The sequence below is a fragment of the Caretta caretta genome, chromosome 8 (assembly GCF_965140235.1).
Source record: "Caretta caretta isolate rCarCar2 chromosome 8, rCarCar1.hap1, whole genome shotgun sequence".
NCBI classification, from domain to species: domain Eukaryota; kingdom Metazoa; phylum Chordata; order Testudines; family Cheloniidae; genus Caretta; species Caretta caretta.
Window position 1 is genome coordinate 70,926,669 of NC_134213.1, and position 15,005 is coordinate 70,941,673.

The 15,005-nt window shown below is 39.3% G+C and overlaps 1 protein-coding gene across 3 annotated transcripts; it reads left to right on the forward strand.

Annotated features, from left to right (window-relative positions):
- The first annotated feature begins 159 nt into the window (after nt 1-159).
- EXTL2 (exostosin like glycosyltransferase 2) lies at nt 160-15,005 on the forward strand. Of its 3 annotated transcripts, none has more exons than XM_048860224.2 (6): nt 160-406; nt 1,397-1,451; nt 4,160-4,243; nt 8,927-9,354; nt 11,437-11,507; nt 12,203-15,005. In XM_048860224.2, the coding sequence occupies exons 3-6, from the start codon at nt 4,239-4,241 to the stop codon at nt 12,692-12,694; spliced, it is 996 nt and encodes a 331-aa protein (XP_048716181.1). In that variant the 5' UTR covers nt 160-406; nt 1,397-1,451; nt 4,160-4,238; the 3' UTR covers nt 12,695-15,005. The 3 variants fall into 3 exon arrangements, with proteins under 3 accessions (XP_048716181.1, XP_048716182.1, XP_074987696.1); XM_048860225.2 differs by lacking the exon at nt 160-406 and adding an exon at nt 3,821-3,860 and having other exon boundaries at nt 1,203-1,451; XM_075131595.1 differs by lacking the exon at nt 160-406 and having other exon boundaries at nt 1,203-1,451.

The window sequence follows — 15,005 nt, forward strand, 5'->3', positions numbered from 1 at the left end:
GGGAGCGAACGGGCGGGGCCAGAAACCTAGTTCCACGTTTGGGGGCGGAGCTAGACCAGGAGACGGGGGCGATTGGCAGGACAACGGCCCCAGACTCTATCCGGAAGGGGCGGGGGTGGGTGAGGGCAAGCTAGTGCCTGAGCCTGCCGGCGCGTTCCCTTCCTCCTTGCTTCCCGGCGGGCCTGCGTGGGCTCGACGGGCTGGCCGTGGGGTGCTGCGGGCCTGTGTTTTGAGGCTCGCAGCAAAGCTCCTTTAACCAGAGCCTGCGGAGGAGATATGCCTCCGATCGTTCCTCCTTGCTGCAGCCGTTTACACCTTGCTTCTCCGTCCTGAATCCTTTCCTGGATGTTCAAAAATGACCTTTCCTTGAGTCTGCCCTCTCTCCGCACCCGGAATCCTCTGTGTGGTACGCCCATAACTACCTCCTTTGTAAATCAGAATGATCCCCTTTTTACTGCATAGCTTCGCTGCTTGACCCAGTCCCCTACACACCGCAGCTTGACAGCGCAGTTCAATAAAAGCAAGCCTTTGCTTGCAGATCACCTTCATCTATTGATAGGCGAGACAGCTGTATGGAGCCTCCCTCCGCCCACACAGACACCAGTCTAGGGACGCATTCTATACAGCAATTTCTTTAGCTATTTCATTTCCATGCATTTTAGTCAGAGTTCTCAGAGGCAGCCAAATCCTAACGCTTTCTTGAAAGATTTATGCTGTTACTAAATAAAACCTACTGAAGGTGGCGGCAAAATCCTCACTGTACTATAATATCCTATAGGGTAAAACAGTATTTGTATCAACGAAGGCGTGAATAGGTTAGATATGTACATTTCCTCTTTAATTTTCTATCCAAATGAACTTCACATAATTATATCTTGTTTTTCTGTGTGACCAGCAATCTATAGAGAAATATTTGTATTTGAACTAGAATGAGGAAGAGATTTAATAAAGACTATAAGGCAAATTAGGGAAATTTAGTTTTATAGATTCTCAGGTCCATTTCAAGGTGAACTTCTCCTCCCATAAAATAGACGGGTACCATTTGTGACACTGAAAACAAACACATGCAAAAAATATCTGATTCTCTGTAAGAATCAAAGCTTGCTTGAAAGTAGGGTTGACAAACTGTTATGGTCGGGATAACGCATGAACTACAAATTCAAGCCTGCTGGGAAGAGGAGTGTTTTCATCCAGCAGGAAGTACTATGCCACAGAAAGGGAAGGTAGTACGGGCTTGTTCCAGCCCTTCTGCTGAGTCTCTTATGTTGGGAGGAGGAAAGGAGGGTTTTTCTATCAATGTTGTTGACTTAAAAATACAACCAGTGCAAGCTGACTGAGTTTACAAAAAATGTGCAGGCTTCTTATGTTCGGTTAAAAAATCTCTATTCTTCCTTAGGTAAATCAAGGCTTAGACAAATAAGCTGTCTGGCTCACGGTCTCCAGCATTCTAGGTAAGGATACAATAAAATGCAATAATATGGAAGGTATTTTTAATTGGGGCAATGATGTGAAGTGGCTGTTCTATGAATCATTTATTTGTTTTTTTTAATGAACTGTTTTCATAAAATTAGTGCTGATTATTAGAATGGGTAGGGAGATACGGTCTAGGCAGACAACAGCTTCAGAAGAATTCTTTCTTTAAAGGGGGGTTAAAATCGCATATCTTGACTGTCTCAGTATTTGTATTTTATTTTTGTTTAAAAGAGGTAAATATTCCTTACAAAGGAATGTTGAGACTTTCAGTGTGGGAAGAAGTCCAATACAGTTGCAGTGGAATTTTATATCCTACTTGCTGCATTGTTCAGCACATTCATACATGAAAGCACCATGATACTAATTCTAATTTAATATCTTAAATTGAGATTCATCTATGATATCCTTATTTATCATTTACAGCCCATTGTATGTTATTAAGTAAACACAAATGTACAGAAACCCAACAGTTTTAAAATAACACATAGCACTTACGTTTGGATTTTCATTGTGCTTTAAAAATATTAACTAGTTAATCTTCACAACAATCTTGGCAAGTATCACAATGCCTGTTTTGAAAATAGGGAATCTGAGATACAATTTAAGGTCCACATTTTTAAAAATGCACATTGATTGCAGCTGTATCAGTTTACGGCAGACCATCTTGAGACACCTCTGGGCCGATAAGTTCTGATAAGCAGCAGCTACTATTGATTTCATTAGGAATTGCACTTCCAAAAGTTAGGCACAATGGTGTCTCAAGCTGGACACCCACAAATTGAGGCAAACAAAATCACGGGTCACTTTTGAAAATGGTGTAAGTGATTTCTCCAAGGCCACACAGAATCAGAACCAGAACCTAAACTCAGGAGGTCCTGACTGTCTGTCACATGTTCAGATCACTAGACTGTGCTGTAAATATACAGACTTTCCAATTTGCATTTCTATCAGTAAAGTTTATATAACCTAAAATAAGTTATTTTGTTGATACGGAAGCATAGGTTCAACAACTTAACGCTAGCTCTTTCTCTTCTAAGTTCCCATATTTCTATTGTCCAAACATAGAAGCAGGTATCTATCTACGTTCCTCACACAGACAGATTTAACAAAAAAAACCCCTCACTAATTTTCCTCTTAGTCTGGAGAAAAGTAGACTGCGGGGGGTGGGGGTGAGGCATACTAGTTTTCAAGTACATAAAAGGTTGTTACAAGAAGGAGGGTGAATATTTTTTCTCGTTAACCTCCAAGGTTAGGACAAGAAGCAATGGGCTTGAATTGCACCAAGGGAGGTTTAGGTTGGACATTAGAAAAAACTTTCTGTCAGTGTAGTTCAGCACAAATTGCCTAGAGAGGCTGTAGAAACTCAGTCATTGGAGGTTTTTAAGAACAGGTCAGACAAACACCTGTCAGGAATGGTCTAGTTATTATGTAGTCCTACCTTGAGAGCAGGGGACTGGACTAGATGACCTATTGAGGTCTCTTCCAGTCCTACACTTCTATGATTGTCTTCCATCCAAAATGTATGAAATGCTCATTCTGATTTGCAGGCATGGAAAATGCCACCTCTGCCGTTCACAGATACCCCATAAAGTGCTCACCCTTATTATTCACTATGAGTACTAACTAGAGGCTCCAACAAAACTTGTGGCCCTATTGTGCTAGGCACAGTGCAAAAACAGAGTATAAATAACCCTGCCCCAAAGAGCTTATAATTTAAATAGAGACAGAGAGAGGAAGTATTTCCCTTTCTAGACAATGAGGATGCTACTAGACAGAGAGATTAAGGCTCCAATCCTGCAATGACCTGCAGGCAAGGAGATCCCTAGTTCCTTCACTGGCACAAGTGACCTGTCCAATGTCGTGTGGGAAGTCTGTGACAGAACTATGAACTAAACCTGGATCTCCTGGACTGCAATCTAGTGCCTTAACTACAAGACCATCCTTCTTTTCTGCCCTTTCACTTTTGCTACCAACCCATCTACCCTCTTGCACCTGAACTTTTATTGCCATCTCCACCTCACCTGCCTTCAAATGAGACAGGAAAAATCGTAATGATCACCATACATGCTTCCCCTTTAACCTCTAAATCAACCAATAAACATGGGAGATGGAGAACATGAATGGCATGCACTGGAAAAGTGGGAGGCTATCACCTGAACCAGCGGTGATTATGGTAGCCCACGATGTACTCTAATGTGGTCTAGTGGATATGACATATTGGACTGAGATTGAGGACACTGGAGTTCTTTTCGTAGCTCTGCGTCACCAACCTGATGTTTCATTTTGGGCAGGTCACTTCATCTTTCTGTGCCTCTCTTTCTCTTTCCACACTATCTTGTTTATTTAGATCGCAAACTCGTCCAGACTACCTATCAAAATGGGGGCCTGTAAGTATTACTGTAATACAAATAAATAATATTGCAATGAGCAGCTAAATATGCTTGAGCTAAGAACATTTTTCTTTCTAACATACTGGTTTAGCAATGCATTTTTATAGTGGTCATGAAATCCAATGAAAACTCTTCAGCTGAACAACAGGAAAAGATGGACAGTTGCCAAGAATGTGTACATTCATCAGTTGTTGAGATGTTGTTTTATACACAAATATATGACTGTGACAGGATCTTGGGTGATTGGTGAGCAAATGCATGATCAAAAGTTACATAATTCCTTTCACCTCCAACAGATCCAAACAGAATTGATTTCACCTAATCAGCACCATCCTTTAAAACAAACCAAAATATACCCAGTCCATCTTGGCAAAAATGAGGTAAGTACATTTTTTTTAAAACTAAAAGTATGACTTTATTAAATTGTTTCATGCTAATATTGTCTAAACTGGTCTGTTACTGTGTAATTAATTAAGCTTGCATTTATTGTACCCAGAGGAAAGTAACATCCCTGTAAACTTTAATACTTTCTCTAGGGTTTTAAACATGAAAGATCATCACGTCTCACCAATTTTTAAACAGAACTCCCCACTGAAATCAATGGGGGGGAGGGGGGGTCTCTGCTTAAGCAAAACGCCACTCCCAGCATGGCCCACTAGTTGTTTCTTTATAACCTTTATTGATCAGTAGCAAGCTTAGAAAGTTGCATCTGACTGATATGTCTTGAGAATAAATGAGAGCAAAAGTACATAACAATTTAAAAAGTTTACCTAGGATACCCACCTCATAGGGCGTACCTGCCCTATGAGAAAGAAACAAGAGGCTATTACAGAAGTGGTGGCGATGGTTCCTAAGAGATGAATCAGGATATCATTTAATCAAATCAGCTGTATTCAAAGTAAGAATACAGATGATTTTGCCAAGATCCTATAGCAACAACCAAAAATCTCAATGATGAAGCTAAAGTTATATCAGCAAAGTCATTTTACATATTGGATGCTCTCAAGTTAGAGTTGATCAAGATATGTACTAATATAGTCTTAATACCCAAGATATTTGGGGTTTTCTCCTCTTCTGTACACATCATGTTTGAAGAAAATATTAATTTAAAAGATTATTTCAAAATAATATTTTTGTGTCTCAGTTCATACCATGCAATGATACGAAAATAAAAAGTACAAAGACAACATTAATAAAGGCACATTGGGATACTGCATATTTCAGTAAACAAATAAATGCAACTAAATCTCAGAGATGAGGTGTGTGAGGTAATATTTTTTATTGGACCAACTTCTGTTGGTGAGAGAGACAAGAGACCAACACAACTAAAACAACATTGCATATAATAATCTCAGGTCCATCAAGATATTTCAGAAATAACAAGACACAAAGCTGATGAGTTTCTTTGGATTGATCTGCTTCAGCATATTCAATGAACAATAGTCAAGTAACTGGCATATGAATAATTCTTACGGAAAATATATTATTTCAAAATGAGAGTTGAAATGAATTATATGTGCCAGCAACCAGACTGAACACATTAAATAATAGCTACTTAATACTATTAGACAACACCCCCACATACAGTGTTCTCCATGCCGGATGTAAGTTTTGAGACAAGGCCCTCTAGTTATTGTGGTGCAGCAGCACCACTAGATTGTGACTAATTGATTGTGTGACTAAACTATATGGTTGCCTTTCCATGGCAGCATAAAATAAACAGAAGAACATTGAAACACAGGGTGATTTTCTTTTAAAATTGAATTATATATTAAAATAAATAACCAGTAATACTGCACTGAATTGTAGAATATAGAGATGTAAAAGAGCTATCTGGGCATCTCAGCCATCTTCCTTCCAATTCATGCTCATTCCTTGTCACATTTTCTTGTGTTTTGTCCAAGTGTATTGATTCACTCACCCCACACTTTGCCTTTGAGCGCTTTTATCACGTCACTGGTTGGTTCACATACACAGTGATGATGTGATTCCTATCCAGGCTTTATCTGCCTCCTTGTAGACATGCCCAAGAATGTGCTCAGTCTGTCTGTAGTATTGAAATTCACTGCCTAGTATCATAGTTGTGTCCTTACCGACTCCAGCCCAATGCCTGCCACAGGAAGGAGAGGCTCTGCACCTCAAATAGTCAGAATATTACAGAGAGGAAATTAACCCTGTCACTGCCTCTGGCTCTGGCTCCTTTCCCACACAATGCAAACATGGTTTAGTCTTTCCCATCTTAAGAAAAAAAAAAAAAAACCCACAATTGACCATTGACACCACTTGCCTCTTCAGCTCCCGCCCCATCTCCCCTCTTCATTTACTCTCTAAACTCTCTGAATGTAGTATTTGCAGTAGCTATCTGGAATTCATCTCCAGTACAATCCTAAACCCTCTCCAATCGAGCTTCCACCCCTTGCACTCAATTGAAAGCACTCTCACTGAAGTTTCCAATTACTTCCTCTCAGAACTAGTACTCCATTCTCATCCTCTTTGACCTGTCAGCTACTTTCAACACATGCTCTTCTTCTTGAAATCTTGTCCTCCCTTGGCTTCCCATAACTGTGTCCTCTCCTAGTTCTTTTCCTCTCTCTCTAATTACTCCTCCTACCTCTCTGATTGCTCCATTAGCATGTACTTCAGAGGATCCTTGTCTTCCCCCTCCAGATTTCTGTGGGGGTTTGCACAGGTCCTTAGTCTCCCTTCTAAATGTCTTCCTCTATGCCTTAGCTCTGTGTAATCTCACTTGCAAACACAAATGCAACTACCATCTCTAAGCTGATGAATTACAGATCTATCTCTGCTCCAGATCTGTCTCCTTCTGACCAAACTAAAATCTCTGCCTTTCAATGACATCTCCTTGTGGATGTCCAGCCAGCAGCTCAAATTCAACATGGCTAAGAGAGCTCTTACTCTTCTCACCAAAAACCCTCTATGCTATCTCCTTTCTCTTTCACAGTGGACAATACCACCATCCTGCCTTCACTCGGACCCATAACCTGAGCATTATCTTCAACTCAGACTTCTGTCTAGGTCCTCACATCCAGGCTATGTCTCATCTTGCAGATTCTTTCTGCATAAAATATCTAAGATATGGCCTTTCCTATCTATCTACACAGTTAAAACTTTCGTCCAGGCTCTCATTATCTCACATACTGATTACTGCAACTTCCTTTTCTCTGGCCTTAAATGCAGTCTTGTCTACTCATATCCATGCAGAATGCTGCTGCAAAGATCATTTTCCGAGCTCATCGCTTGGACCATGTCACTCCTTTCTTTGCACCCCTTAGGCTACCCCTTTAATAAGTAATTAAATATTAGTTACTTGTTTTCACTTTCAAGGCCCATCACAACACATCTCCATCTTACCTATCATCTCTCGTCCGGTATTGAGAGGTCACCCCTCCTTCCGATCAGCCCATGATGCAAGCTTCTATCACCCACTTGTTAAATTTTCAAACAAGCACCTCTGTTCTTTCTCCCATGCTGATCGTCACACTTGGGAGGAACTCCTCATATACATCCACAAAGGCACTTCATTGTTCTCCTTCAAATCTCCTAAAATCTATCCTTTGTTGTGATGCCTACAAATAGCTTGACAACAGTTAGACAACTACCTATCATGCTGACTAATACTGTCTCATTGTATCCTTGTACTCCCTGGTTTGTCTGTATCAGTTGTCTCTTATCTTACAATCTAAGTATAAGGCCTTTGCGGCAGGGACTGTCTTTTTGTTCTGTGTTTGTACAGTGCCTAGCACAACGGAGTTCTGGACCGTGATTAGAGCTTTTAAGCGTTACAATAATATCGATAATAATAAACCAAACTTCTTGCTGCCTCCTGTCCTGGATGGCAGAATCTCTAATGATGGATTTTCCCTGCCATTCTCTTCCTACAAAAACTGTCAACTTTTTCATGATTTAGTAAGCAGAGTCAGGAAGCAGTGCAGTGGAAGAGGAGAAGGGAGTGGACAGAACTGAGCATTGAGGTCTCTGCAGAAAAGTCATGCCTTGAAGAGGCATAGAGGCAGTCCTACCCTTTCATCCCTAGTGATGATTCCTTTCAGTCAATTTGGGACAGTTTAGTGAAGCTTGCCTATAACTATGCTGTACCTGTTACATTAATAAACAAAGGACTCTGGAGTTATTAATCCAGCACTTTTCATAAGAATTAAAATTCACTTAAACCCAAATAATTATGGATAGACTATAAGTTCTTTGGATCAGAGACTGTCATTTGCTATATGTTTGTAAAGCCCTAGCAAAATGGGTCCCAGACTGGTTGGCCTCTAGGTACTTTCTTAATATAAATGTTTAGTGATGCAAGGAGGAGGTGGTGGGAATAGGCAGTGGGCAGGAGGAGGCATTGGAGTTGAGGGTTCAAGTGGGAAGAAGGAGGGGAAGATGCTCCTTGATTCTACTTTCATTATTCTTGGCACAAGCCCCACCTAGTAGAGTTAACATACATGAGTGTCAAGGTAGACTTCGTATGGGATTCATGACACATCTTGAGTTTTGCTACCACTCATGTGTCTATTGCCTCGGGCGGTCATCTTTATTGCTTCTCCCTGGTACCAGCCCTATATCTGTCATTTTGGCCATCATTGTGCATCACACTTCTCTGGAAAAAAAACCCCTTTTGATCCGTGTTCAATCATCTGCTATTTCTCAGTGGGTGACCTCATAGGTAACATCACATGTAGACTTAACTCCTGGTGTACTTGCAAGACAAGAGTACATTCATGTGTAGTTTTAGAGAGGATACTAGAATATTATCTCATGTTTCACATAATGATTATACAAATAAAGTTTTTAAGGACCATCTCAGACTATTTGATAAGGGGTTTTTTAATACAAATAGTAATTATTCTTTCTATCACAGGAGCACGTAGAGGCTCCAGAAAAGATTTATTCATTTACTTGGACAAAACTCCAATTTACTTTAATTGGAATTTTGCTTGAGTATGAGCTGAGTGAGGTCTATGTTAATTTTACAGTGAACTGACTATGTAGGTAGATGACTGATGAATTTTCTCTTCCCATTTCAATTTTTGTTAATAAAGATGTCATCACATCTGTAAGCTACCAGGAAGAGTTATGGGAATCCGACTACTTCGCTTCTCGTCTGTGGTGATCTTTGTCTTACTCCTTGTGGCAGGTGCTTTAATGGCTTTGCTTCCTAACAGTAAAGATGACAAAATGCCCAATTTGCGAAGGGAACCAAAATCCCAGAGCCAGTCTGCCTTGGATTCATTTACTCTTGTTATGCAGACATACAACAGAACTGACTTATTGCTGAAACTCTTAAATCATTATCAAGCCATCCCCCATCTACACAAAGTAATTGTTGTGTGGAACAATGTTGGGGAGAAGATGCCAGAAGAAATGTGGAATTCTTTGGGACCACATCCTGTACCTGTTGTCTTCAAAGTGCAGACCATGAATCACATGAGGAACAGACTCCAGATCTTCCCTGAATTGGAAACAAAAGGTAATGAATGCCTCACTCTTATAGATAGCATTGTTGCTAACAATATTATTTCCACTTTTCAGGACACTTATCATTTTATCTATCACTCAGAACAACTGCATATTTGATCATTATGGGAAAACTCCCACTGACCACGTGGATCCAGAAACCTCTGAATCCACCAGCTGTTGAGCAATTCCACTTAGCAGAAAACAGCAGCAGGGAAGATGTAAGCAGCAGGACACATGGAGATGATGTAGCATGGATGTTAGACACCCTCCACCCCTCAGAGGCTGTATTAGCAGCACTGGGTGGAGGAGAGAATGGGGGGAGGGCCCTTGCTGTACTCATGGAAATATGGCTGCTATCTCAGTTTCTTCTTTCAGGCAAAGGTGACTAGATAGATTAGCTTTCCAGCCAAATCCAAAAATCCTCCCTAATCCAACAAAACTAACATAAAAAAGTCCAAATCAGTACAGGGGTTCACATGCCTTTTTCTACAGCCCTTTGGTGGAAATCCAAAAGTATGTGCTGCTCTCTATATTCCCCCCTTAGCCCAGTCTGATTCTTTAGCCCAAATCACTACTCCTTCTCTGGGTATTTTTCCCTGCGTTTTGGCTTTTCATCCAGGCCTCTTCCTCAACTCTTTGCAGGAGAGACCCGACAACAAGTCTTGTTTCCTTCAAGTAAAAAGACGCACAAGTCCCACCTCTTTTGTGGGCTCTTTCTTGTTTGTAAAAAGGAAACTTTTATTTCACTACCCTCTACGCTAGCATACGTTGCTACTCAACCTAAAATTCCCAGAAAGCCTCTGAGCACTACAGCCCCCAGAATGCCCTGCTGCTTAATCAGGGTTGCACTGAGCCATAGCATTGCCGTAAAGGGGTCAGCACCCCATTATGTTTCCTCCCTGAGGAACTGACCTACGTGCATCCTGCTTTCACCCCTACATGCAGCATGTTTTCAGGTTCTAGGATCTCATACAAGGCCAGAAGGGACCACGAAATCATCTAATCTGATCCCTTGTATATGACAGATTACCCATCAAATCCACCCAGCACTCCCATACCACACGCAACAACTGAAATTCAACCATAGTATTACACATGAAACTAGACTATTACATGTGACACGGAGATAACAAGAGGGACAGAGGTGCATGAATGCCTGAGACTTCTGCAATGTCAGGGAACTGATTTAAGTGAGATATACCCAGTTAATCCCTCCCATCTGAAGCAACAGGCCTTATCCTGCAGTTAATAAGAGGGAATTTTTGCCTATATAATATGCTCTTTTTGCCTGTCTAGGTCCCAGAGAAGTGGTGTGGAAATACTTATGTCTTGGTGTTTCCTTGATGTTAAGAAATAATTATTATGTGGAAAATCATATAATGCATCATACTGGACAATATGGGATCTGATTATTTTTCCTTGATTTTTATAGTTGTCCTTTACACAGTATTAAAAAGCTATTAGGACTCCAACGTGACCTGCAATGAGTAAAATCTGTTGTATTCCTTTGCCAACCCCTCTTCCCCCCCCGCCCGACCACAGATTTTCCACTGTACAGCTGTTCAGCTATGCTACACAACTTTTAATGCTATAGTGATAGTTTGTGATTGATAATAGCAATAATGTGCTAAAAATTATGTTTGCTTCAGGTCAATTAATCATCTGTTACAACTGCAAAGTTAAACATCCTTTTCACTGTAACCTTAATATCTAAGTATACATTTTCAGCCTGTTGCATGGTGATTTAGCTATGCACCTCACCCTAATGTTTATAGGAGTTGTCTGACTAGCTTGTCATTGCACATAGCACAGGTAAATTCACACATACAGACAGTCCTCGGACTTATGACACAATTGGTTCCTGAAAATTGCATCATAAGTCGAAACGTCGTAACTCGGAACTGCAGGCGTCGTAAAGTCAAAACCAATGGTCGTAAGTCAAATCAGGGTGTCAACCTAGAAGGGTCGTACGTGCTGTTTGTCTTAAGTCAAAGCTCATAAAGTTGAGGACTGCCTGTATTTATCACTGAATGATTTTAAATTTTTCTTTACCTTAATTAAAAAGTGTAAATGTCTTTTTTCCTCTCTCCAGCTGTTTTAATGATGGATGACGACACACTGATTAGTGCCTATGACCTTGCTTTTGCCTTCTCTGTTTGGCAGGTAATGTTTGTATATTGCATCCTGCATATTTATAATGGAGTTTATATCAATTTTATTAAATGGAAAGATTAAATCAGTTCATTGTTGCTATTTCTAGGACATACTGTTATCATCTGTCATATAGATGATCAGCTAAATTCTAAAAGGCAAGAGATGCTGAAGAATAATATTTTAATGATACAAAATTACAGACTGCCGGTATAAGCGATGTTTTTATCATTCCTCTGCTTAAAAGGCAAATTACAAAGTCACAGCTATCAGAAAATCTAATTGGTTAAATGCAGCAAAGAAATTTTAATTTGATCTGGAAGCTGTGCACCAGAAATCAATAGTAATATTTCTCTTTACCGTGCAGAGATTATCTGTAGGCTTATTTTTGATCCCAAACATGTGACTGCAAATTAACTTTGGCCAGATGCTACTTGGCATTGTATGATGTGGAGGGAAGCACAGTCTATCAGCTTTTGCAGGTCATTGTGTATTAACTTGCAACAATCTCCATGTGGTGCAGGCCAGCAGACCACAGAACTGATTATTTTATATTATCTGCATCTTTCATAGCAATTAATTTGCACTTCTATCAATAATAGCCTCATAAGGGATACTTCTATTAAAAGGTTTTGTATTGCTGTATTGATTAACATTTTGACTGTAGTGCGGAACTTTAATTTTGCTATATTTTGATTTTCTTACAGCAATTTCCAGATCAGATAGTGGGATTTGTTCCTAGAAAGCATGTTTCCACTCCTTCAGGTATATACAGTTATGGCAGCTTTGAATTGCAGACCCCTGGATTTGGAAATGGGGACCAGTACTCCATGGTTCTCATCGGAGCAGCATTCTTCCACAGTGGATACCTAGAACTCTTTCAAAAGCAGCCTGACGCTGTTCATGCTTTGATAGATGAAACTCAAAACTGTGATGATATTGTCATGAATTTTCTAGTGGCAAAGCATACCGGAAAGCCTTCAGGAGTGTTTGTGAAACCTGTTGACATAAGGAATTTAGAAAAAGAGACTAACAGTGGTTATTCCGGAATGTGGCACCGAGCAGAGCACTTGCTACAAAGATCTTACTGTCTAAACAAATTGGTTAATATTTATGACAGTATGCCCTTAAAATATTCTAACATTATAATTTCTCAGTTTGGGTTCCCTAATTATGCCAATTACAAGAATAAAATGTAAGAATGTATAGTACATGGGGTATATGTTACACATCAAACAGTGAATTCAAGTCAGTGTAAGTTAAATGCTGAAGGGCCAGAAGAAGGCATACATTACTCCAGCTTGTCCTCCTTTACACATAGCCTCTGAATTTTGCCCACAGTATTTTCTTTCCCCAGTGTAAGTTATTGAGAAGTTTAAAGAACAGCATATGTGTAATGTTCACTTATAATAAATTCACCTTCATCTCTTAATACTTGAGAAGCTGCTGTTGTCGAAATTACAGGGCTAGACCTTCAAAAGCATGTAGAGAAAAATGGACAATCACTTGGTGCACACATATGGAAGAACTAAACTTCTGTTTCTTTAGAATGGTATTTTGGCATATTTGTGTTGTTATACATATTTTTTTTTTGAGACTGTTCTATTTTTCTCAACAATTCCTAGTGAAAAGTTTTAAGGGCTACACTGAACTGTTTGCGAGGATATTAGACTTGGTTATAAAACTCTTCACAGCTTGTATGTTAACTACTGTTCTTCAGCGTGAAATGTTCCTGAGGTTCCAATCAAACCATAAACCTAACAAAGTCATGGAACAAAGCACGGTCTCTGTATCAAAAATCTCTAGATGCCTCACATATAACAATGGCCACTGAGGGGTTATGGAGCATAATGTTGCTGATACCGCCTTTTTTCCTATCATTACTTTGCCCACAGTCACTGGGAGGCTGCTCAGGAACTGAAAGGTAAACGTTCTAATTGTTAACTTGGGAAAGATAACGAACATGAAAAGCATATATCATAAAAAATGTAGCTTATGTTACCACATATGCAGCCAAAAGAGACAGATGCCATATTTGCTACTTACTACGGCCTTTAGAACTTACTCTTATTTCAGTATTTTGCATATACAGTAGAACCTCAGAGTTATAAACAACCTCCATTCCCGAGGCATTTATAACTCTGATGTTCTTAACTGAACAAAACATTATGGTTGTTCTTTCAAAAGTTTACAACTTTGATTTAATACAGCTTTGAAACGTTGCTATGCAGAAGAAAAATGCAGCTTTCCCTTTATTTTTTTTTAGTAGTTTACGTTTAACACTGTACTGTATTTGCTTTTTTTTCTTTGGTCTTTGGTGCTTCTGGTTCCAAATGAGGTACGTAGTTGACTGGTCAGTTCGTAACTCTGGTGTGCGTAACTCTGAGGTTCTGCTGTGCATTGTGCTGGAGAAGTGTGCCTGAAAAGCAACTCATACTTCTAAAAAAATGTTTTAAGTATAATTCATGGTAGTAACTACAGATATATTTTATGTCTGTCTAGCTATTTTTGCATCTGATCCAGAAGGTACATTTTGTAAGCGTACAGGTCTACTTTATTTTGTTTTACTGTTTGAATTGAATATATTCTATTTTTATTTCCTTCACTTATTTTCAAATGGCAAAACTAATAAACGTCTATGATAAAAATAAAATGTTGTGTAGTTTATGGAGACATTAGGAAATATGTTGTAGGCTACATTTCCTGGCGAGGACTGTATTAGATGACTAGTTGGGTCTTTTCAGTCTCTGAATTCTTTGGTTGTACCTATGTTAAATGGACTTGTTACCATCAGCTGATATCAGCTTTGGACTGCTGAACTAGTACTGGAAACATTTTAAATATACATCCTAAATATAGGACAAAACTATTACAAAAAATATTCTTGAGACGTGGAAGAAATAATCTATGGCAAGGTAATTTAGACACGGACAGATCAGATCATTGAGCCTTGGTGGAACCAAGTCTCAGAACTAAAAAAGGAGTTAGTCCCATCTGCACTAGCAGTAAATATTGTTCTAAATGCTGGTTCAAGGGGATCTGTGGCAGACAACCATTGTCAGGAATGAGTCATTTTCCTAGTATAGACATGATTTATGACTATCATTCTTGTAATAAGTTAGCTGAGAAAAAAGGACTCTTGAGTAATGTCAGAAGTTCTTTACAAGTAGGCTGATGATGACCATGTTTTTTACACTTGTTCTATTAGTTGTATTACAGGATTTGTTTTAGATAGTGTAATCTTGTTAGCTTTAGAAGTTGTCAAATTTTAAGTGGCAAAGCATGTTTTAATGTGAAGACTAAAACTCTGCTGACTTATCTTGTTGGAGTAATCGAAGTAGATTTAATGATAGTGATAACAGTGATAAATAGTATATACATATCTGTGGTCTTTCTACCAATGCAGACCTCCTTGCAGTAACTCACTGTGCATCACTTGCTTATTGTTGCTTCTGTGACATTTTTCTTTTCTGTATCAGTTGTCAATTAATAAAATAAGTGTTTCTCATA